Source organism: Podarcis erhardii, assembly GCF_964252035.2.
Source record: "Podarcis erhardii genome assembly, chromosome: 14".
NCBI classification, from domain to species: domain Eukaryota; kingdom Metazoa; phylum Chordata; class Lepidosauria; order Squamata; family Lacertidae; genus Podarcis; species Podarcis erhardii.
The window spans coordinates 2,508,876-2,532,899 of NC_138503.1; the positions used below are offsets into that span (position 1 = coordinate 2,508,876).

General features: G+C 43.2%; 1 protein-coding gene across 8 annotated transcripts in view; it reads right to left on the reverse strand.

Moving 5' to 3' along the window:
* Positions 1-1,512: 1,512 nt before the first annotated feature.
* The window catches only part of LRRC49 (leucine rich repeat containing 49), a 61,939-nt gene continuing 39,427 nt past the window's right edge, over positions 1,513-24,024 (reverse strand). For 6 of the 8 annotated variants that reach the window (XM_081838919.1, XM_081838914.1, XM_081838917.1 and 3 more), the window contains 5 exons: positions 21,786-22,023; positions 19,433-19,618; positions 16,240-16,349; positions 10,007-10,160; positions 1,513-2,203 (listed from right to left, as the gene is read on the reverse strand). In XM_081838919.1, the coding sequence (XP_081695045.1) occupies positions 1,997-2,203; positions 10,007-10,160; positions 16,240-16,349; positions 19,433-19,618; positions 21,786-22,023 (895 nt within the window). In that variant the 3' untranslated portion in view covers positions 1,513-1,996. Of the gene's footprint in view, positions 2,204-6,294; positions 6,457-10,006; positions 10,161-16,239; positions 16,350-19,432; positions 19,619-21,785; positions 22,024-24,024 lie in introns of those variants that run through there. The other 2 variants (XM_081838915.1, XM_081838918.1) reach the window with 2 other exon arrangements.

Below are 24,024 nucleotides of genomic sequence, written 5' to 3' on the forward strand. Positions count from 1 at the left end.
AAAAAGAAGGAACTTTTTATCACATGTGGTGGACCTGCCCCAAGGTGAAAGACTTCTGGGAAAAGATTTATAATGAATTGAAAAAAATGTTGAAATATATATTTATAAAGAAACCCGAGGCCTTTTTTCTTGGAATAATTGGTCGGGAATTGCCCAAGAAATATGTTAAATTATTTTTGTATGCCACAACTGCTGCTAGAATTTTACTAGCTAAAAAGTGGAAAACCCAAGAATTACCAACTGTGGAAGAATGGCAGATGAAGATGATGGATTTTTTGGAGCTAGCCGACCTAACCGGAAGAGTCCGCGACCAGAAGGAGGAGGAGTATCGGGAAGAATGGACAAAATTTAATAATTATTTAGCTAAATTTGTTAAGTTAAATTAATTGGAAACAGCTTGCGGGTATTAGATTGGCTTAGGATTTTTTATAAGTTAAGTGTTGAATTAATATGTTTAATTTCAAATTGAAAAGATATAAGGATGTTAAACGATTAAGTTAAGTTTATAAGAATTCTGACTTGGAAAACGTTAAAAGGATATACACTGAAATTTAACCAAGGGGAAGCGAGGAAGTTGTTTAACAATGTTAATAAGTATAACTTTAATAAGGTTATGATTTATGTTTGTTTACAATTTTGTGAAAATTAATAACAAAAAATGGGGGGGATATACAGTGTGTTACACTCTGAAGGAGAATTATATGAAATTGATGTTATCGCTGGTATTTAACTTCCAGCAAATTAGCTATGATGTACAAAAAAAGAGTCTAAAACGTGCTAGAAATGTAAAGAAAAAGAGGGTACTTTTTATCATGTGTGGTGGTCATGTAAGATGATAAAAGATGATAAATGATATATAATGAACTGGAAAAATGTTGAAGATAACTTTTCCTAATAAACCAGAAGCTTTTCTTTTAGGCATTATAGGACCAGAGATCCCGAAGGACCAGACAAAACTATTTATGTAGGTGCCCACGGCCAGGCAGACTCTGTTAGCCCAGCAACGGAAAGAGGGTACAACACTGACCAAGGAAGAGTGACAGTTAAAACTGGTGAACTACGCTGAGATGGCAAAACTTAGAGGAATAATTAGAAACTAGGAAGAGGAGGTCTTTAATAAAGAATGGGGAAAGTTTATAGTTTATTTGAAAAGCTATTTTAAACAATTACATACATTTGTAGGATTGACAGAAAACTTGTAGTAAAAATTTGAACTATGGATTGACAAAGGATTTATAAAAAATTGAGTTATGAAAGAGATGCAGAGGGGGAAATCATTACATTAAAATCCAAAATGGGAGGGAGAGAAGTCACAAGTGGTTATATGTTTACATATTTAATTCATTTGTTTATGCAAAATAGAAAATGCAAAAATAAAATCTATTAAAAAAAAAATCCCTGATTTTTTTTAGTATTTGCAGGATCTATTAGTACCTTTTGCTACTGAATCCTTAAGCTTAGCATTGCAGGGTGCCATTGTAACCAAATGAAAGCAATTCTCTAAAGATCAAATTTGGGGTTTACAAAAAGAATAATTTATTGATTTTTCAATCCCCCTCAATCCAGTATTTCCATCCGAGAAGTTCTGCCCCAACTCAAACAACAATAGTGCCAAATCAGGAAAACGGCTGAAAGGATGAGGATAAGAGAGAGTGGGACTTTTTACCTGGTAATTTGAGTGCTCTAGCAAAAAAGAACAGCAGCATCAGCAACAAAAAACAGCCAGTAAACCACAGCACAGATACCAAGTTACCTGCATATTGCTGCTTTAAGCTGGTGTATAGACACACGGGTGTATATTTGAACAAGGAAAAAGAACTCCATCTGAAAATGCAAAAGAGGGAACATTTTACGGTGAAAATGAGGCTTCTTCAATGGAATATATATACACACACACACACACACACACTGTCCTAGAATGATGGTAATTTTTACACTATTTTAGGCCTTTGTGGAAAATGTAGGGTGGCCCTGAAGGGCAGAGGAAGCCATGTCCCTACGATTTCTGACCGGCGATCCGTTGCAGGCAGAGCTTCATGTAGGAATCCTTATTGCGAATCTCAATCACTGCGTCTCTGACGAGTTCAATGAACATCTGAGGCCAGAGCTTCTGCAAGGACTCATTCTTCATATTGATGTCAGCCGCTTCCTTCACCAAGTCCTGGATGTAGGAATGGCAGAAGTCCTTCCTGTCCTTCGCTTCCTATGCAAAAGAGCCATTTTCAAGGGTGAAGGTCAGGAAACAAATTCCTCCAGAGCAGCTAAGCTTAATTTTAAAAAAGCCATAAGAGTGAAGCGGGCTGAAATGTTGGTCCTCAGTGAACAACAAGGAACACCAAAGGATCTGTTTTGAGAGCAGGTTCTGCTGGGGTAAGAGAACACAAGTGTTTGAGCATTGCCAAGCTCCCTTTGGCAGAAGAGAAAGAAAGCTATTTTTCAACTTATAAAGCAAGCCAAGGTAGGCTAAAAACAAAAATATTCTAGTCACTTCAGACAGCAGCCTGCTGTCAAAGTATTTTCCACTTCAAATGAATATACAAAATGTTAGCCCAGTTCAAATGTCAGTATCAAAGCAAGGTGTGGCCATTAGTGCCATGTGCTCTCCCTTGCTTGGCAACTGTTTGTTTGTTTATTGTTTGGAATATTTATAAAGCACTAAACACTGCAAAATACCACAGCAGTGTACAATAAACAACATTTCTTTGTACAAAAATACAAACAAATCTATCATCAATTTACTGTTTTCTCTTTTTACTTTTCCACAAATAATAATAATAATAATAATAATAATAATAATAATAATAATAATAATTATACCCTGCTCATCCGGTGGGGGTGGCACTGGAAACAGTGAAAAATAATTGCAACAGGAGAAAAAGAATCAAACACCAAAATGCATTTTCAAAATCTGTAGCCAGGGGGACTGTGAGACATGTACATATCAAGCTTGCGTATGCCCTTCCAGACCTTATACCAACATCTCCCTCAGTCCCAATTTCCTTTTCTCTCCATGGTTTTAAGACACAAATAGTCAAAAGCAAACTTCCCCAACAGACCTAATGTTAATATCTGGCAAAAATCAATGTGAGCAAAAAGAAATATGGAGCGCCTCTTGTATTTCATTTTGCTTAAACAATAGCAGCGAAGTCCAAAACACATGTACTCTGAAGTAAGTCCTATTGAATTCAGTGAGGCTTTCTCACAGGTAAGTAGGGTAATAATAATTTAAATATTTGTACCCCACTCATCTGACTGGCTTGCCCTAGCCACTCTGGGTTGCTTCCAACACATATAAAAACATAATTCACGCAAAAGCTATAGCTGGGTATTTGGTGGGAAACCCATCCAGCTGGTATTCGAATGCAGCTACCTGGGAATCACATTCCATCATAGGCTTCTATGGTCCTCGCACCGTGCAATGGCGGTGAGCCAGTAAGATGTCTATGCAGGCCACAATGCGTTTCTTTATAACAAGAGGTAATTCACATATCCCCTCTGCCCTCAAGGTCTTCAATGCCAAAGATATAGCTCAGTTGCTCTATGGAATTCCAGTCTGGCTGCCAGGGTTTACCCAGATGGTTGAACGAGTGCAGGCAGCTTTCCATTTTAAGATTTTTGCTGTCCCACGTTGTGTACCCTATGCAGCCTTGTGTCTAGAGGGAGGTCAACACAAGGTAGAGACCATAGCCTGGGTTAAACATCTGCCTCACAACAGATAGAGATCCTCTCCCTAGTGAAGTTTTGCTAGATAACTTTCTTTCCCCAGGGCTACAACGGTACAGCAACTTGGGCTGTCAGTGGAATCTTTGCGATCAATGTCCCCACCATCTGCCAAGGCTATAATAAAAACTAGGATGTGGGACATTGAATGCCAGGAACTAACAGCAGCAGCAGAGAAAACATGTTCCCCTCTTAACTTTCAACTTTCTTGGGCACATGAAATTAACCACAATTATCTTGAATTTTTGCTTAATCCTCAAGAAAGAAGGGCATTATAATTCAAATCCTTCAAACCTCCTATGGAGAAGGTTCTTGGGAATGGTGGAAGGAGAAGAATTTGCCCATGTGAAGACCATCAGGTGGAAACTCTTACTCATATGGTTCTGAAATGTAAACTATATGTTGATCTCTGCCCGCAGCTCCAAATGGAAACTAGAGTTAGAGGTCATACATTTTCTATTATTGGGGAATAATCAGGAGATCACCAAGGTAGTGGCTAAATATCTTTATCTGGTTTTTTGTCGTCGAAACACATTGCAGACGTCTGATCTCCCTGGAGACCTAGAGATGTAATGTTAGACTGCCTTGCCTCTTTCATTTGACAAATGTTTTGTGTCACTGGGAAGGCGGTAATTTTGTACTGATTTGCTATGGAAGTTTGTATGTGATGCCAATAAAAGGTTTGATGATGATGATGATATAAAAACATAATAAAACATCAAACATAAAAAACTTCCCAAAACAGGACTGCCGTCAGATGTCTTCTAAAGGTTATATAATTATATAGCAAGGATTGCAGGCTTTAAAAAGCAACGATGTGTGTTTCTTTTAGTGCCACAGTTGGCAGGAATGTATTTGGATGTAACTATTAACAACACTGGTGTGTATTTCTTGAAGCTGGCAGTCATTAATCATTTGGATGCAGCAACTTCTACTGTCAATACTGTTGGAAGTCTATTGTTATGAAAAAGGTTGTTAGGCAGTGTACTTTAATATTGTGCCATAGAGCACCATTTCCCATTATTATGTATTGAATTTGTATCTCTGAATTCTCTCTCTACACCTACCCACCAGTATTCCTTCTGTGTCGGGAAACATTTTTTGATCAATGCGATCTAGAAAATCAAGCAATTTGGCCTCCACTGATGAGTGGGGAGGGGAGAATCTATTGTTGTGACACTGAGGCTTTCTTGTTCAATTATTCTAATCCCCTTCTATCAAGGCTTTCCACAAAGCCCTATGACAATTGGCTCTTTGGAAGCCGTCACAATGTTTAATCCAACTGATTTATAGCCCAGCTGAAAATGTGAGGTCATGACTTGCTCCTGCAAACCACATAGAACTGTTTTTAATGGGTAGTGGAAGAGAGGGAAAATCCCTTCCAGCTGCCTCGATCTGAAAATGTAACATTAACTTGCTGCCCTCAAGGGTGAACTACCCGTCACATTTATGATGATAGTTTGCAGTTGATGACAAGCTGAGCTGGCAGTTACTCTCCTTCTTACTTGTTCCCATAGGATGTTTGGTAAAATCCACAGCAGGGGTGGCCTATGTGGTGCCCTTCAGATGCTGGACTCCAACTCCCATCAGCCCTAGGAACACAGCCAATGGTCAAGGTTGATGGGAGTTGAAGTCCAACAATACCTAGAGGGCTCCATGTTGGATACCCCTGATCTACAGGCACATGTGGAACATTGCCTTTCCTAATAACACCCCCCCCCCAAAAAAATCTGCAATTTACCCAGTTGCGAGATTCCTCAAGGGACCTTATTTTGCTACATAGTCTTTTCTTGAGACGTGATGGAATCATGAAGTGAAGCCTTGTTATTAGCTTGTCTTGCATACTATTTACTGCTTCAAATCCCTGTGTTACACAGCCTCACTTTTCTTGATCTTTATAAGAATTCTGTACACGTGGCTCTGGGAGTGGGGAAGGGCCTCTGTTCATAATTGACCTTGGCCATAAAAAGCACTAACTGGCCTCAGCTTCAGGCCCACCTGTTAATATACATAAGGTGTTCTCATGTCCTGACCACATGCAGGCTAGACTACTGCAGTATGTTATGAAGTGGGCTGCCTTTGAAGACTACACAGATCCTACAAGTGGTGAAGAAAAAGGAATGCAGACTATTGTGCCCTCTTTTGGTGGTGGGTTGTTTTTTTAGAGGAGTTTTTACATAATGTTTTAATCTGTCTTCTATCTTCTACTACTTTTTTGCCTATATCCACGCAATTCTAAACACAATTGCCTAGATATACGTGCTGTTGCACCCAATGGGATTTAGGACATGTGTAAGACCATACTGTTAGCCACTCAGAGGTCTCCCCTAAACAACACACATTTCTCAATGACAAACGAATTAACTGTTCCCCATCAAGGGCCCCTAAGTGCTGCAGTTGGAAAGCAGTTGGGAGTGTCTGGAGGGGCACTAAGCCTGCTGGAAATCTAGAAGGCTACCAAGGCTATGCTACCACTCAGTGGATTTGTAACTGGCTGACTGACCGAACCCAAAGGGTGCTCATCAATGGTTCCTCTTCATCCTGGAGAAGAGTGACTAGTGGGGTGCCACAGGGTTCTGTCTTGGGCCCGGTCTTATTCAACATCTTTATCAACGACTTGGATGATGGACTCAAGGGCATCCTGATCAAATTTGCAGATGACACCAAACTGGGAGGGGTGGCTAACACCCCAGAGGACAGGATCACACTTCAAAACGACCTTGACAGATTAGAGAACTGGGCCAAAACAAACAAGATGAATTTTAACAGGGAGAAATGTAAAGTATTGCACTTGGGCAAAAAAAATGAGAGGCACAAATACAAGATGGGTGACACCTGGCTTGAGAGCAGTACATGTGAAAAGGATCTAGGAGTCTTGGTTGACCACAAACTTGACATGAGCCAACAGTGTGACGCGGCAGCTAAAAAAGCCAATGCAATTCTGGGCTGCATCAATAGGAGTATTGCATCTAGATCAAGGGAAGTAATAGTGCCACTGTATTCTGCTCTGGTCAGACCTCACCTGGAGTACTGTGTCCAGTTCTGGGCACCACAGTTCAAGAAGGACACGGACAAACTGGAACGTGTCCAGAGGAGGGCAACCAAAATGGTCAAAGGCCTGGAAACGATGCCTTATGAGGAACAGCTAAGGGAGCTAGGCATGTTTAGCCTGGAGAAGAGGAGGTTAAGGGGTGATATGATAGCCATGTTCAAATATATAAAAGGATGTCACATAGAGGAGGGAGAAAGGTTGTTTTCTGCTGCTCCAGAGAAGCGGACACGGAGCAATGGATCCAAACTACAAGAAAGAAGATTCCACCTAAACATTAGGAAGAACTTCCTGACAGTAAGAGCTGTTCGACAGTGGAATTTGCTGCCAAGGAGTGTGGTGGAGTCTCCTTCTTTGGAGGTCTTTAAGCAGAGGCTTGACAACCATATGTCAGGAGTACTCTGATGGTGTTTCCTGCTTGGCAGGGGGTTGGACTCGATGGCCCTTGTGGTCTCTTCCAACTCTATGATTCTATGATTCTAAGGCACTTGGTGGAGATGGTAGTAGAAGATACCATACCTCTCTCATACACTTTGGCTGCCCCCCCCCCAATTCCACACCACCAACTGATTGAACAGTGAATTTTAAACCTGGGAACTCTCTTTGCTGAAAGGTGGTCAATAAAAATAAATACATCTGTATTTGCTCATTCCCAGCTGCACATCTGTACCAAATATATATCAACAGCTTTCTGCCCGTGAAACCCTAATCTGTTTATATTCATTTTACAGCAGAACAAAGAAGGAGAAAGAGAATGTCTTTGGGTATGTCCAGCCTGTGCTGAATATCTCCATTTACAACAAATGTGCATATGCCAGCTTTATGAATATTTTTAATAGTGCTACCGCTAGGTTGCAGAGCAGGAGGTATTGGTTATGTTCCAGTTAAATCTCGAAATAAACTGTTTCACTAGATAGAAGTCAACTGTGCTGTTTGAAGCAGAAGAAAATATATGATAAACCCATTATAAATAAATATATGATAAATATATGATAAACCCACAATGATAAATATATCATAAACCCACATATGATAAATATATGATAAATATATGATAAACCCACATATATGATAAGCCCGGACAGCCCCGTGGTTTTCCCCGGAGCTGAGGGTGATGAAACAATCGCCAAGACGGCTAGAGCGCCGGTGGCGGAAAACTCATTCTGAATCAGACCGGACACGGATTAGAGCTCAACGTCGAGCCTACCAAGTGGCAATGGCGACGGCGAAGAGGGCCTTCTTCGCCGCCTCCATTGCATCTGCAGAAAACAGCAGCAGGAGACTTTTTCAGGTGGTTCGCAATTTATCAGAACCACCTGTACCACCGGGGCCTGGTAGGGACCCCAAGATCTCCTGCAATGCTTTTGCAAAGTTTTTTGCAGATAAAATCGCTCAGATTCAGAAGGAGGTAGACTCCACTGTGGGAGCAGGGCCAGGGCGGGAGAGTGCTAGAGTTCTGTCTGGTCCTGTTACATGGGATCAATTCCAATCTGTTACCTCCGAGGATGTGGACAGGCTGCTTGGACGAGTGAAACCGACCACCTGTCTCCTTGATCCTTGCCCATCCTGGCTGATAAAAGCAAGCCGGGAAGGGCTGGGCGATGGGCTCTGCGGGGTGGTGAACGCTTCCCTCTGTGAGGGAGCCTTCCCAGACCCGCTGAAAGTGGCGGTCATTAAACCGCTTCTTAAAAAAATATCTTTAGACCCGGCCAATTTGGCCAACTATCGCCCAGTCTCAAATCTGCCATTCTTGGGCAAGGTGATTGAGCGGGTGGTTGCTGAACAACTCCAAGCACGCGTGGAGGAAACGGACCATTTGGATCCCTTCCAATCGGGATTCAGGCCTCACCATGGGACTGAAACTGCCTTGGTCGCGCTGGTTGATGATCTCCGGCGGGCTAGGGACAAAGGTGAGAGCTGTTTCCTAGTTCTGCTGGATCTCTCAGCGGCCTTTGACACCATCGACCATAACATCCTTCTGGACCGTCTAGAGGGGCTGGGAGCTGGGGGCACTGTCATACAGTGGTTCCGCTCCTTCCTCCTGGGCCGTGTCCAGAAAGTGGTGGTGGGGGGTGAGTGTTCAGACCCCTGGGCTCTCACTTGTGGGGTGCCTCAGGGTTCTGTCCTCTCCCCCATGCTTTTTAATATCTATATGAAGCCGCTGGGAGAGATCATCAGGGGGTTTGGACTGGGTGTTCATCAGTATGCAGATGACACCCAGCTCTACCTCTCCTTTAAATCAGAACCAGTGAAGGCGGTGAAGGTCCTGTGTGAGTGCCTGGAGGCGGTTGGAGGTTGGATGGCGGCTAACAGATTGAGGTTGAATCCTGACAAGACAGAAGTACTGTTTTTGGGGGACAGGAGGCGGGCAGGTGTGGAGGATTCCCTGGTCCTGAATGGGGTAACTGTGCCCCTGAAGGACCAGGTGCGCAGCCTGGGAGTCATTTTGGACTCACAGCTGTCCATGGAGGCGCAGATTAACTCTGTGTCCAGGGCAGCTGTCTACCAGCTCCACCTGGTACGCAGGCTAAGACCCTACCTCCCCGCGGACTGTCTCGCCAGAGTGGTGCATGCTCTAGTTATCTCACGCTTGGACTACTGCAACGCGCTCTACGTGGGGCTACCTTTGAAGGTGACCCGGAAACTACAATTAATCCAGAATGCGGCAGCTAGACTGGTGACTGGGAGTGGCCGCCGGGACCACATAACACCGGTTCTGAGAGATCTGCATTGGCTCCCAGTACGTTTCCGAGCACGATTCAAAGTGTTGGTGCTGACCTTTAAAGCCCTAAACGGCCTCGGTCCTGTATACCTGAAGGAGCGTCTCCACCCCCATCGTTCAGCCCGGACACTGAGATCCAGCGCCGAGGGCCTTCTGGCGGTTCCCTCATTGCGAGAAGTGAGGCTACAGGGAACCAGACAGAGGGCCTTCTCGGTAGTGGCGCCCGCCCTGTGGAACGCCCTCCCATCAGATGTCAAAGAGATAAAGAATTACCTGACATTCAGAAGACATCTTAAGGCAGCCCTGTTCAGGGAAGTTTTTAATATGTAATGCTGTACTGTTTTTAACACTGATTGGGAGCCGCCCAGAGTGGCTGGGGAAACTCAGCCAGATGGGCGGGGTATAAATAATAAATTATTATTATTATTATTATTATTAAAAAGTAAATGCGCTACTGTAACAAAAACAAACAGTTGGGAATTTTTTTAGTGTCTGCTCCACCTGGAACTCCTTACCTCCAGCTTTTCTGTCTGGGAATCTCTCGTGGTGTAATTCAGCGCCAGCCGACTGGCATTCTCTCCTCCCAGCTTTCGGCGATCATTGCCATCCTCACTGGCAGTCCCCAATTTCTTCCCCTTTGCTTCCAAAAGATAACACAATTGTTTCTTCCTAAGGACAGGCAAGGCAGGAGGGAGAGAGATTTACAGAGCTAAATTATTGTAGCTTGGCCATTGCCTGAGTAACCTTTCATTTGTGCTTGTCCATTCAAATTCATGGGTTCCTGGTTACTGAATATCTTGCTGCCCGATTCATGCAAGGTATTCCTCTGTTATCTGCAGCCCCTTGATAGATGTGTTTGACAGATACAGTGGTACATCTGGTTGTGAATGGGATCCGTTCCGGAGGCCCATTCGCAACATGAAAAGAGCGCATCCTGAAGCGCTGTATCTGCGCAGGTACACTGCATGATTTGGAGCTTGTGTGCATGCATGAAGCGCGATTTAGTGCTTGTGCGCATGTGCGAGTGACGAAATCCAGAAGTAACGTGTACTTCCGGGTTGCCACAGGACACAACCTGACAGAACGTAACATGAAGCAAACGTAACATGAGGTATGACTATATTGTAAATGAGTCTCAGAGAGAGAGGGAAGTAGGGGTGGGGTTTGGGAAATCTAAACACATTGGTGATGGACCAAAATGAAAACTGAAAAAAGTAGTAGTGAAACTAAATATTTTCTTTATTTAATTTTATATGAATGCTTCTATCTTGCCCTTCTGGTTCCCATGCCATCACGCAGGGCAACCAACAACATTTTAAAATAATATATATTAAACATATATATTAAAATACAAAGAATAAAAACAACACAAATATAAAAGACACAACAAATCCATTTAAAGAAACATCAGATATCAGCCAGCAAAAAATGTCCAGAAAGGAAGCCATCCATTTAACAGGGCAAGGTTTTCCACAATACTGATGCATCCACTATCAAGGCCGTCTCTCGAGTCATCATCAACCATGTCTCCACCCGAAGTGGGACCCAAAGAAACACCCTTCCTAGTGATCTTAGGGAGCTGGAAGAATAGCACGGGAGGGGACTACCGGAGGTTGGTGCCTCCGGTAATGGCGGAATTCCTCTGATGGGAAGGAATTTGCCCCGTGGGAATCTGGGTCTGGCCACCACGGCAAAGGCGGAGACCCGCAAAAAATCACAGGCGGGAGAAGCCTGTGAGCGTGGGATTCGGCAGGCACCTTTTGCGCCTCCCCTACTCGCGGGGAAACCCGGTTTCGGGGGTCCGGAGCGGGTAAGCGGCGCGGTGCTTCGAATCGTCTGCTTCTTCCACGGAGCGAAGCCGCATAGCTGTTGCCGGAGAGCGCTGACTTTTTCCTGTGGACAATTTGATTTTAAAGTAATTACCCGTGAGTAGAGCTAAAGCAGGAGAATTGGATCTTTTAAAGTTTAATTTGGTATTGTAACGGGGAGGCTCAATACAGGAAGTCCGCCTTCCCCTTTTGTAAATAGACTGAAGCAATGAGGCTGCAAGCTGAAGTCTTGGAAAGCCTACTGTAAAGGATTAAATTTCCACTGGTAAAGAACATTAAACCCCCCCTTGGAGGCAGGAGAAGAGGGGGGGAAGTTGTGGATTGAGTATACCTGCAGGAGAGAGCAAAGAGATCTAAAATACTGCCGCTCTGACTCTGGAAACGGGCTGCTAGCAGGACTGACATCTTTTGGAATGCTCATTGACAGCGTTTAGAACGTTCATTGACAGCTAGCTAAATAAGAGAAATACATTGTTTCTATTGTCTCCGGCTGCTTTTGAAAAGGAGTAAAAGTAACTGAAAATTGAAACTAACTTTGGATTGTTTGAAACTGTGTTCAAAAGAGGACATTACTGATTAATATAAGGTATACAAGTGGGAGCTAAACAGTACAAACTGAAAGCATTTGCTGATGACTTAGTATTGACTTTACATGAGCCAAAATCTAGTACTAAAAGGGTATTGGAACTGATTCAAGAATTTGGACAGGTAGCAGGTTTTAAGTTGAACAAGATGAAAACTAAGGTTTTAGAGAAAAATTTAACTGTGAATGAGAGAGAGAAGTTTCAGGAGGAGACAGAATTAACATTGGTTAAGAAAGTGAAATATTTAGGGGTTAACATGACTGCCAAAAATGTGAATTTATTTAAGGATAATTATGAAAAATGTTGGATTGAAGTGAAAAAGGATTTAGAAATATGGACAAATTTGAAGTTATCATTGTTAGGCCGAATTGCTGTGATAAAAATGAATGTGCTGCCAAGGATGTTGTTGTTTTTTCAAACATTGCAAATTTTGGATAAGATGGATTGTTTCAAGAAGTGGCAGAAAGATATTTCCAGATTTGTTTGGCAGGGCAAGAAGCCTCGAATAAAATTTAAGATATTAACTGATGCCAAAGAAAGAGGTGGATTTGCCCTGCCAGACCTTAAACTGTACTATGAATCAGCTGCTTTTTGCTGGCTGAGAGAATGGCTGCTTCTTGAAAACACTGATGTGTTGGATCTAGAAGGTTTCAATAATGCTTTTGGCTGGCATGCATATTTGTGGTACGATAAGGTAAAAGCACACAAAGCTTTTAAAAATCATAGTGTTAGAAAAGCATTGTTTAATGTTTGGATAAGATATAAGGATTTGTTAGAAAAGAAAACCCCAAGATGGTTGTCACCAATGGAAGCGAAGGCACAGAAAAAACTCAATATGGAGGCCAAATGGCCGAAATATTGGGAAATTTTGGAACAAGATGGAGACAGAATAAAATTGTAGAGTTTTGAAAAATTGAAAAATAAAGTGTGAGATTGGCTCCATTATTATCAAATAATGGAGGCATACAATTTGGACAAAAAAGTTGGTTTCCAGGTGGAAAAATGAAAATTGGAAACAGAATTGTTAAATTCAAAAATCAAGAATTTGCCAAGAATGTATAACTTGCTGTTGAAATGGAACACTCAGGATGAAATGGTGAAATCTGATATGATTAAATGGGCACAAGATGTTGGACATAACCTAATGATGGCTGACTGGGAACAGTTATGGACCACAGGTATGAAATTTACGGCATGTAATGCCCTAAGAGAAAACTTAATGAAAATGATTTACAGGTGGTACATGACACCAGTCAAGCTTGCAAAAATTTACCATTTGCCCGATAATAAATGTTGGAAATGTAATGAGATTGAAGGTACATTCTTTCACCTTTGGTGGACATGCCCAAGGATTAAGACATTCTGGGAGATGATTTATAACGAAATGAAAAAGGTATTCAAATATACCTTCCTGAAGAAACCAGAGGCCTTTCTCCTGGGCATGGTCGGCCAATTGGTGCCAAAGAAGGACAGAACTTTCTTTATGTATGCAACAAACAGCAGCAAGAATACTCATCGCGAAGTATTGGAGGACACAAGATTTACCCACCCGGGAAGAATGGCAGATGAAGTTGATGGACTATATGGAACTGGCGGAAATGACTGGCAGAATCCGAGACCAGGGAGAAGAGTCGGTGGAAGAAGACTGGAAAAAGTTTAAAGATTATTTACGGAAATACTGTAAAATTAATGAATGTTAGAAAAATGTTGGAATGAAGTTATATGGCTTTAGTAGAAATGTTATAAGGAATTAAGTATAAACAGATTAATAGAGTATTAAAGGAAAAATAAGGTTAGAATGTGCTAAGATAATTATAGGATAGAAAACAGAGGAAGATGGAAAGGAATTGCTGAAACAATTAACAGAAGTGGAATACAAAAAGGGAGGTGTGAGGAGGTTGCGGAAATAAGTGAATGAAAGATAAGATACTGAAATTATTTGATGTGTTTTAAACTGTTTTTGTTTTGTTAGTTTAATGTGTTAGTGTTATGTGGTGTTTTTGTATTGTATTGTTCTTTTTTGTAGTGTTTAAATTGTTGGAAAAGTAATAAATATTATTAAAAAAAAAAAAGAATAGCAGGGGAGGAGGCCGTCTCTCAGGAACTTTGGGTTCCACCCATTATTGATGACAACACACTGTAAACCCCCAGATCTCAGTGGTTCCACCAAGACATGTGAGCCTAATTGAAGTTATGAAGCTGCTTTATGTTAACATTAGGATAATGTTATGAGCACAGCTTTGGAACTTTTGTGTTAAGTGGTTTATTAAATCTTCTAAATAAATAAAGGGAGGGTGGCTGTTTTTAATTCTGCCTTTCTACAGGAGTCATCTGTCAGGGAAGAGTTAGATTTAGAAGTTCCCAGTTTCCCAGATGGAGAAAGCTTTCCCCAAAAGGGGAGGAGAGTAGTGAAGCTAATAGAAGAGAGCAAGAGGAACAACAGGGAGGGACAGGATGTTCCCAGGAAAGGCAAGGGTTCAGTTCTAGCTCAGATTCAGAGGAAGGGAGATGCAAGCCAGCTCTAGTGGGAAAGGCCTTCGCCATTTTGAGTGTGTCTGGTCACGGAATAAAGTAAGTGAAATAAGTGACTCTGAGGAATAATAGTTAAAGATAAGAACCGAAAAGCAGGAAAGTTGGGGAAAGAACAGTTTGTATTACCTGTGAAAGGGATATCTAAAGGTAAAGTGACCCCTGACTGTTAGGTCCAGTCGCAGACGACTCTGGGGTTGCGGCGCTCATCTCGCTTTATTGGCCGAGTGAGCTGGCGTACAGCTTCCGGGTCATGTGGCCAACACGACTAAGCCACTTCTGGCGAACCAGTGAAGCACGGAAACACCATTTACCTTCCCACCAGAGCAGTACCTATTTGTCTACTTGCACTTTGACGTACTTTCGAACTGCTAGGTTGGCAGGAGCTGGGACCGAGTAACAGAAGCTCACCCAGTCACAGGGATTCGAACCGCCGACCTTCTGATCGGCAAGCCCTAGGCTCTGTGGTTTAACCCACAACGCCACCTGCGTCCCAGGAACATAATTTGCCATCATTATGGGAAGATATTGCCACCTTGTGGTTGTAGGCAAAATCTGAAACTGAAGTCTCCAGGGAAAAGGAATGAAGAAGTCTCCACTGAAGCAGCACAATGATGGCAGACACATGCGCACTAGATTTCAATGCAAAATTAAAAAGGAAGTGGAAATTGCTGGTTTGTGTATTTGTCTGTGATCAGGAATGAAAATCATTCAAGCAGATACGAGAGTTATTCATTTATGTTGTGGGCGGGGGCTTTAAGTCCACAAACAATACATAATTAATTAATTATGTTCACATTGTTTGACGTTTCCTTTACACTGAAATGAATGTAAGTTACCTACATTAACTAGCATACTGTGAGAAAAATAACATAGTATTTGGCAGAAACCATCTGCAGCAGAATGGAAACAGCCATTTGTGATGAATCTCTACTTGAAAGTCAACAGACCAGAACAGCAGAGTTAAAGAAGGAGGAAGAACAACCTTACAGATGGCACAATTCTGAGCAATTGCACCAAAACAGGATGGTCTTCATGGCAGTCAAGGGGAGATGTACCTCTCTAAGGAGGACCTTCCGTTTTGTGGGTATCACAAAAGAAGGTGGTTCTCTGCCAGGGCCCTATTTGTTGTGCATCAGGGGACTTGAAGGGTGATCTCTAGGGTGGAATGGCGTTCTCATGCAGGCTCATGAGGGGGGAGGCAAACTAAACAAAATCAGTCCGCCTGTCCCACTACTGTACTGTCTATTCCAAATGTCTTCAGAGATGCTCTCATAGCCCTCCTTCAGGCAGGGGTGAAGGAAGGCTAACCGGCCCCCGGTGCTAGGTGTCAGGGGGTGGGGCAAACCGCCTGGCGACCATGCATGTGCGCCATACGTATGGCGCATGCACAGCGTCGCTACATGAGCCAACGGGCGGCGGCAGGATCTTCTGCCCGCGGCTGCAGCTCTGAGAGAGCTGGAGCTGCAAAGCCGCGCGCAGACGATGGCTAGCGGGTAGGCTTGTCTTTGCACGCCGCTTTGCAGCTCCCCCCTTTCCCCAGCTCGCTGTAGGCTTGGGAGTCGCGGGGGGGGGGGCAGAATGTCAGCCCCGTCAGGATGGCACCCAGAGTGCGCCGCACCCGCCTTGCTCCGCCTCTGCCTCCAGGGACATCTGCAGGAGGCTTCTTTTTGTGCATACAAAGAAGCTGCCCCTCTGTTAAATTGAATGGGGAAGCACAATCCCAGGGGAGCTCTATGTGTATGCAACTAATCACAGCCTTGGCATACAAAGCAAAATGACTCTCATGTGTGTATTTATATTTACCTGCAATCTCCGAGGAATGAAAGCAGGCGGCAGTAGGGTACATCTGAAGATGCTACATATGCTAAGACACCAAAGAGATTTTCGGCCATGACCATGTCATTCTGGGTAACCTGCAGAAGGGGAAAGATGGAGGGGTCAAAGTGGCACCATCTGGGCCATGGTAATACACAATGGGCCAAGGACCTCACTGCTCTGGTTGCATATTTCACACAGGCATCCATTTGGACAGCTGAAGGGCTTGTGTTAACTTACATGTTTAATTTAAGATTCATGTACTGATAGTCACTCTATCCACAATATGAACTGAATGAGGTCTACTCTTATTATTAGAAATCTCTGTTTATTATTATTAATGTGTTTTTTCCTTCCTCTTCTTTTCATTTTAATTCATTTTTTTCTTTTCTTGTTAAATTTTCAAACAAAGCAATTAATAAAAAGACACCAAGTGATCCACTTCAAAGTGCTCTCCATTTCACCAGAAAGGTTTTGCACAAGTTTCCAAAAATGACTGGGTTTGGCAGTCATGGCTTCTGGTAGCCAATGAAGGTCAGCACCTCAGTAGCCACACCTGCAAAGGCAAGCAAGCATGTCCCTTCTGTACCCACAGCTGAGTGTGCAGTTTTGCGGGGGGGGAGCAGCTGGTCACCTCTGTGCAGTGGCGTAGCGTGGGTTGTCAGCACCCGGGGCAAGGCAAGTAATTTGCGCCCCCTAACCCATGGATTTGCGCCCCCTAACCCTAACCCCCAGATGTTGCGCCCGGTGCGGCCGGCCCCCCCTGCAACCCCCACGCTACGCCACTGCCTCTGTGTGTGCCTGTTCCCCCACCTTCCCTCCAGCCCATAACAAGAGCCTAACATCCTGGTGCCATTTTGACAGAGGCCTCCTTGTATTGCTGGTGGCCTTTTCTCCTATAGTAGATTACGTTGGTTAGAGAATTTTACTGCAGAATTTTACACCAAAATTAAAATGAAAGGTTGCCACTGGATACTGTATTTGTGGGCTCCCTGGTTTAATAACTCAGTAAAATGTCTCCCACTTGTATAGATGCATTGCAGGGGGTGGGGCTAGTTGACCCTATGGGCCCCTCCCAACTCTACAATTCTATGATTTGAAAACTGCTTTCTTTTGCATGGCCTGTGCCCATTCTTACTTAGCATTAACGAGTCTGTGCTGCAGCATGCACAAGTACTTTGCAAGCTTCCTCCTTTCACAACCGCCATGGCATACAGGGCATAATTACCTCCATTTTACAGACAAAGAACTAAAACTCACTATCATTTTGCCTGACGCCGCACAGCAAGACTGCAACCAAACTGGCAATTATTGCAAATAATAATACATAGTGTTTCAAAGCATTTCACACAATCATTCTTACAACAACCATAAGGTAGAGTAGAATTTTTATCACCTCCAGATAGAGTGGCGGGGACTTGGGCCTGATTCTATGAGCTCACTGCATTACTCATAGATCCACCTATGGAGCATCCTCCCCCAAAATAAATAAATAAATAAATAAATAAATATAATAAATTGTTGTTGCTGTTGTTGTTGTTGTTGTTAATTTATTTATACCCCGCCCCTCTGGCTATGTTTCCCCAGGCACTCTGGGAGGCTTCCAACAAAGGATTAAAAATACATTAAAACATCAGTCATTAAAAACTTCCCTACACAGGGCTGCCTTGAGATGTCCTCTAAACGTCAAGATAGTTGTTTATTGCCTTGGCATCTGATGGGAGGGTGTTCCACAGGGTGGGCACCACTACCGAGAAGGCCCTCTGCCTGGTTCCCTGTAACTTCGCTTCTCGCAGTGAGGGAACCGCCAGAAGGCCCTCGGCACTGGACCGCAGTGTCCGGGTAGAACGATGGGGGTGGAGACGCTCCTTCATATGGTGCCATAGCCTTTATAATATTTTTCAAAAGCACATTACCTACACACTCTCTCTGCAGAGCCATTATTCTCCCCCCTCATATTGCAGACTTAGCTGCAGGGATCCTCCAGCTCACATATTTTCTTCTCCCTCCTCCAATATGGCTGCAAGGAAGAGAGTGGAAGCTTCCACTTCCATTTTAGATTCACTACAATTTAACCCAACTGCATTTATCCATTGCATGGTTAATCTTAAATCTGAATTGCTGAAACAAGCCAGCTCCATAAGCCAAGGCTTAACACTGGCTTGTTTCCACAGAACAGGGGTAGGGAACCTGGCTGGCTATCCGTATGCTGCTGGGCTACAAAGCAGCCCATCCTTTGGCCCTGCTGCTGACCAGGCTGGACAGTGTGAAGGGTAGATGGAGTCCAACAACTAAGACAGACTGAAAAGGGAGGCATTCATTTTGCTTGATAGTACAAGATGGCTCTACAATGTTCTCATAAATATAAGTTATGCTTAGCTAAGAAAAATGTCCAAACTGAGGTATTAGAAATTTTATGGCATGTTCTGCTTTATAAGGTCCTGAGTTACTATAGGGTAACTATTCCCTGGCTTTCTTTCTCCTCCCTCTGGGAGGTTTCAGTTGAGTTTAGTGATTCCCCCCCCCCCCCGCACTCCATGGTTAATGCATGCCAGAAAAGAATTGGAAAGTAAATCTTGCCATTTGTACTCCTAGGTATATATTTCATTAGTTATCTAATATAAGCCCAGTTTGTAACAAATTATAAACAATGGTTTCCAATTATCAGTTAATTTAAGGCTTTCCTGTATGACCAATATAACCAATTAAACATACTGAACTTAACAAAAGATAGAATAGTTTTGCAAAACAAAAACAACAAAAATAATTGCAGCACAGATCCTAATTTATTTATTTTTTGCTTCCTGACCTCCGGATTTCTTGCTTAGCTTCTACAATGACTTCATTTTTTTCTTTTTTTGCTGTTGGAATGACAGCTGGCTCAACAGACAGATCTGTCACCTTGTGGAACACCAGAAAAATGGCTCAGATAAACAACCAATTCATGTAAGCAATGCAAAAGAGGCAGGAAAAACTCTTGCACGTCCTCTGTAACTGGGGCTCCTTGGAGATGAGACAGCCCTGTTGTGGGACTCCTGCAATCATACTGAGATTGTTTTACACTGTGAGTAGACCTCTCACACAAGCAATTTCTCTTGCAGAAGTGAGTCAGTGATAAGACCAACTGAACCAGCTCTAAGGTGTCTGAATGCCCCCCCTTGAAAATGCTGCCTATTCTTACCTCCATTCCATTTATTTTTTGCAGGTTGAAATGGCCCAGTCTAAACATCACGTAATACTTCCACAGGGTGAAGGTGACAACTGGATTTCCTTGAGCATCAACTGTTAGCTGCTCAAGGCGGCGAAGTTGGGCTAAGGCATTGAACTGTTTCAACACAGCAAGGTTGTTCTCCTTAAATTTCAGGTGCTGTAAAGAAACAAGCAAAACAAGAAGGCAGGCAGCATTAGACATTTAGTGGAAGATACAATGATTGCAAGGGGCTGGGTGGCCATTTTGAGAAATATCAGACAGCACCAGATTGGCTGTGCTAGTCAAAGGTCTCTACTCGCTTTGACATTAGGCCTTTGCACTGAGACCCAGCACAACATACCAAATAGGGCAATAGCCAAGACCAGCCAACCATTAGCCAGATGCTGAGGGATGTGGAGCAGACATAGCCGGGTACCACACATCCTGACCTCTGCTGCCATCAAGTGCAATGGGGGATGCTCTCCCATTGCCAGTGGTGAAGGTTTAACTGCCAGCCAAGGCAGCGTCTGTATAAGGAGTGGATATGTCATCTTACCCTTTGCCTCAGACAGCAAATCATCTTGAGCCGGACCTGGCAATAAACCAAGGTCCTGGGACTCTTGCAGTGAGTATTCATGAGCTGGACAGGACCTTTATTAGACCCTGGAATCACTCAGCACATGCTGACACGCACATCCAAGCAGGGAGCCCACTAAACGGCCTCTGCCCAGTATACCTGGAGCATCTCCACCCCCATTGCTCAGCCCGGACACTGAGGTCCAGCTCCAAGGGCCTTCTGGCGGTTGCCTCACTGTGAGAAGTGAAGCTACAGGGAACCAGGCAGAGGACCTTCTCGGTAGTGGTGCCCGCCCTGTAGAATGCCCTCCCATCAAGAAAAGAAACAACTATCTGACTTTTAGAAGACATCTGAAGGCAGCCGTTTAGGGAAGTTTTTAATGTTTGATGTTTTGTTGCATTATTATTATTATTATTATTATTATTATTATTATTCTGTTGGGAGCTGCCCAGAGTGGCTGGGAAAACCCAGCCAGATGGACGGGGGAACAAATATATTATTATTATTATTATTATTATTATTATTATTATTATTACTACTACTACTACTACTACTACTACTGCTCACCCCTGGACCTCCCCCTCCTCTTCTTTGCTGTTTACCTGCTCTCTCCAAGCACACATGTACAAATATGAGCAAGGAGGTAGAGCTTCCTCTACTCACCTTGTCTCTCTCTTCTAGGCATGCAAAAGGAGCAGTGGTGGTACAGACTAGATGGCTAGAAGGCTACAATGGCTTGTTTCTGGATATTTCCATGCTTGTTTGCCCAAGTTAGCGCGCAAACTTCTACTTAAAACACACATGACTATGTGCTTGAGGGTGTGTGGGTGTAGTCTGGGTGCCAATTTATCTGTGCAGTGATGTAATCTGCTCTTCACTTAATTATTTTCTATGGCCGAGAAGAGCAAACTTCAGTCATTCCATCATAGCAGTCATCAGCAATTGCCAAATTCTGCTTTTACAAGTTTGCCCAATCTTGAGCACAACTCCTTGCCACATAATGTCTCAGGAGGCCACCTGAGAACATTCACACATTTTCTGCTACAATGTGAATGTCTGCCATCCATGGGTTGTATGGTAAATTATCTGCTGCATGTGGTATGCCACACAAATAAGAGAGACAGACAAGCTAAGTCAAATGACATCCACAAAAGGTAGAAGGTAAAACTGGTTGGCTGTGGGTTCAGGACAAGCAAAAGAAAAGTACTTCTTGCCTTGCCACAAGACGTGGCACCGGTCATAAATCAGAAAGTTTTAAAGGGGAATTATACTACTTCATGGAGAAGGAGATCTGTTCATCACTGTTAGCCATGATGGCTAAACAGAATTTATCTCTTTATCCCACCTCCAAGGAGCTCTAAGTAGTGTACAGGGTGCTCCCTCCCTCACAGCAAGCCTGTCAGGCTGAGAGAATGTGGCTGGCCCAAGTCACCAAGTGAGCCTCATGGCCATGGGTCTCCTCAGCCTGAGTCAAATGGTCAAACTACTAAACCCTGGTTCCACATTCCACAATTAGAGGCAGTGTGCTACTAAATATCAGATACTGGGGAGTACTGAAGGGAGAGTGTTATTGCCCTCATGTTCTGCTTGTGGGCTTTTCCAGAGGAATCTTGATGTCCACTGTGGGAAACAGAAGGCTGAACTAAATGGAGTCTTGGCCTGATCCAGAAGGGCATCTTGTAGGTTCTTTTCCTGAACCAAATTAGACATTTGGACATCCTGCATCTTGTCCTAGATTGCTAAAAGATCAAGAACAAAACTTCTTACTAGAGAATTGGGAAATCTGATCCTCAGTTTTGGCAACACTGGAACAATTTCATCAAAGTCTATGAAATTAAAGGAGATTGTAGTGATGCTCCCAGCTGTCTGTACACTCCAATTTCGATCAAGGGATTCCAGAGCTCCAGAGCCATATAGGTACACGGTGTCACCTTCTATCTCTACCAAGTGTGAATCGAGGACAGGCAGCCCTTGCGTGCCTTTGTTCAAAAGTGAATCAAGAGACCTGCAAGGAGAAATAAAACAGTCTTTTAAAGGCAAGCCCTACCGATTAGGCAGTGGAAGACAGGAGGGCCTGGCGTGCTCTGGTCCATGGGGTCACGAAGAGTCGGACACGACTAAACAACTAAACAACAACAACAACCTACCAACTGACAACTAGCATGTGGCTCAGTAACACTTCCAGTCCATGGCATTTAGAATAGATATTTAAAATTACAATTTATTTATTTATACACCACTTAATGACAAAATGGGCTCCTAAGTGGCTCACAAAGTATAAAACCCCATTACAAAATGTTTAAAATACAAACATCCAAAGCATGCAATAAAACAATTACATTTAGACAACCCATCAAGGAATGCCAAGACAGATTATTTTAGCTGTGAGAGATAGTCAGATCAACTATCTAATTCAGTATTGTCTACATTAGTTGTTCCCAAACTTTTCCAGGCCACTGCCTCCTGGCTTCCATAAACTCATCCCCAGTGCCCCCTACCCTACCCTATAAAAGGCACTGTTCAGAATAACAGTTTGCACAACCCACTTTGGAAGATAATACAAAAAAATTCAAAACAATACAAATTAATTGCACATTAATTCAAAATCCAATTAAAACTATTTGGTTTAATTTATTCAACAAAATGGATGAACTTGATGCTGTGATACCAGCTTTTCAAGTCTGATAGTCATTTACACCTCCAGCACCCCCTGCCGCCCCCTTATCTCTTAACAATGCAAAGCAAAAGAACTGAATATAGAAATGTGCTTCCTTGGAAGTAGGGCGGTATCAGCTTGCAATCTATTCTTTGGAAAGCGGTGCCCACAAGCCCTACGCAAGTAGCGTAACTGCTGAGAGAGGGGGTCATGCTAACCAGGAAGTCTTCTTTTCAAATCTCTCCTCTTCTGACGTAAACTCACTAGGCAATGCACCCTGCCTCAGCCTTGTCGTGGCAAAGGGACTTGAATAACTCAGAGAAGCTATGAGCTATGCTGTGCAGGGCCACCCAATATGGACAGGTCATAGTGAAGAGTTTTGACTAAACGTGATCCACCTGGAGCAGGAACCGGCAAGCCACTCCAGTATCCCTGCCAAGAAAACTCCATGGACAAAGACAACAGGCATATAAAAGTTATGACACTGGAAGATGAGCCCCTCAGGTCGGAAGGCGTCCAACATGCTACTGAGGAAGAGCGGAGGACAAGTACAAGTAGATCCAGAGCTGATGAAGCGGCTGGGCCAAAGCCGAAAGGACGCTCAGTTGCGGATATGCCTGGAAGCGAAAGGAAAGTCCAATGCTGTAAAGAAAAATATTGCATAGGAACCTGGAATGTAAGATCCATGAACCATGGTAAGCTGGATGTGGTAAAAAATGAGATAGCAAGAATAAATACTGATATCCTGGTCATCAGTGAACTAAAATGGACGGGAATGGGCAAATTCAGTTTCTTCTATGGTAGTCTTGCCCACAGTAGTAGATATGATGATCATCCAATCATCATATCTACTACTGTGGGCAAGACTCCCATAGAAGAAATGGAGTGTCCCGCATAGTTAACAAAAGAGTGGCAAAAGCTGTACTGGGATGCAATCTCAATAATGACAGAATAATCTTGATACGAATCCAAGGCAGACCTTTTAACATCACAGTAATCCAAGTTTATGAACCAAGTTTATGCTGAAGAAACTGAAATTGACCAATTCTATGAAGCCTTAGAACACCTTCTAGAAATGACACCAAAGAAGGATGTTCTCCCCATTATAGGGGATTGGAATGCTAAAGTAGGGAGTCAAGAGATAAAAGAAATAACTGGCACATTTGGCCTTGGAGTTCAAAATGAAGCAGGGCAAAGGCCTGTCAAGAGAACAAGCTGGTCATCACAAACACTCTTTTCCAACAACACAAGAGACGACTCTACACATGGACATCACTAGATGGGCAGCATCAAAATCAGATTCATTATATTCTCTGCAGCCAAAGATGGAGAAGCTCTATACAGTCAGCA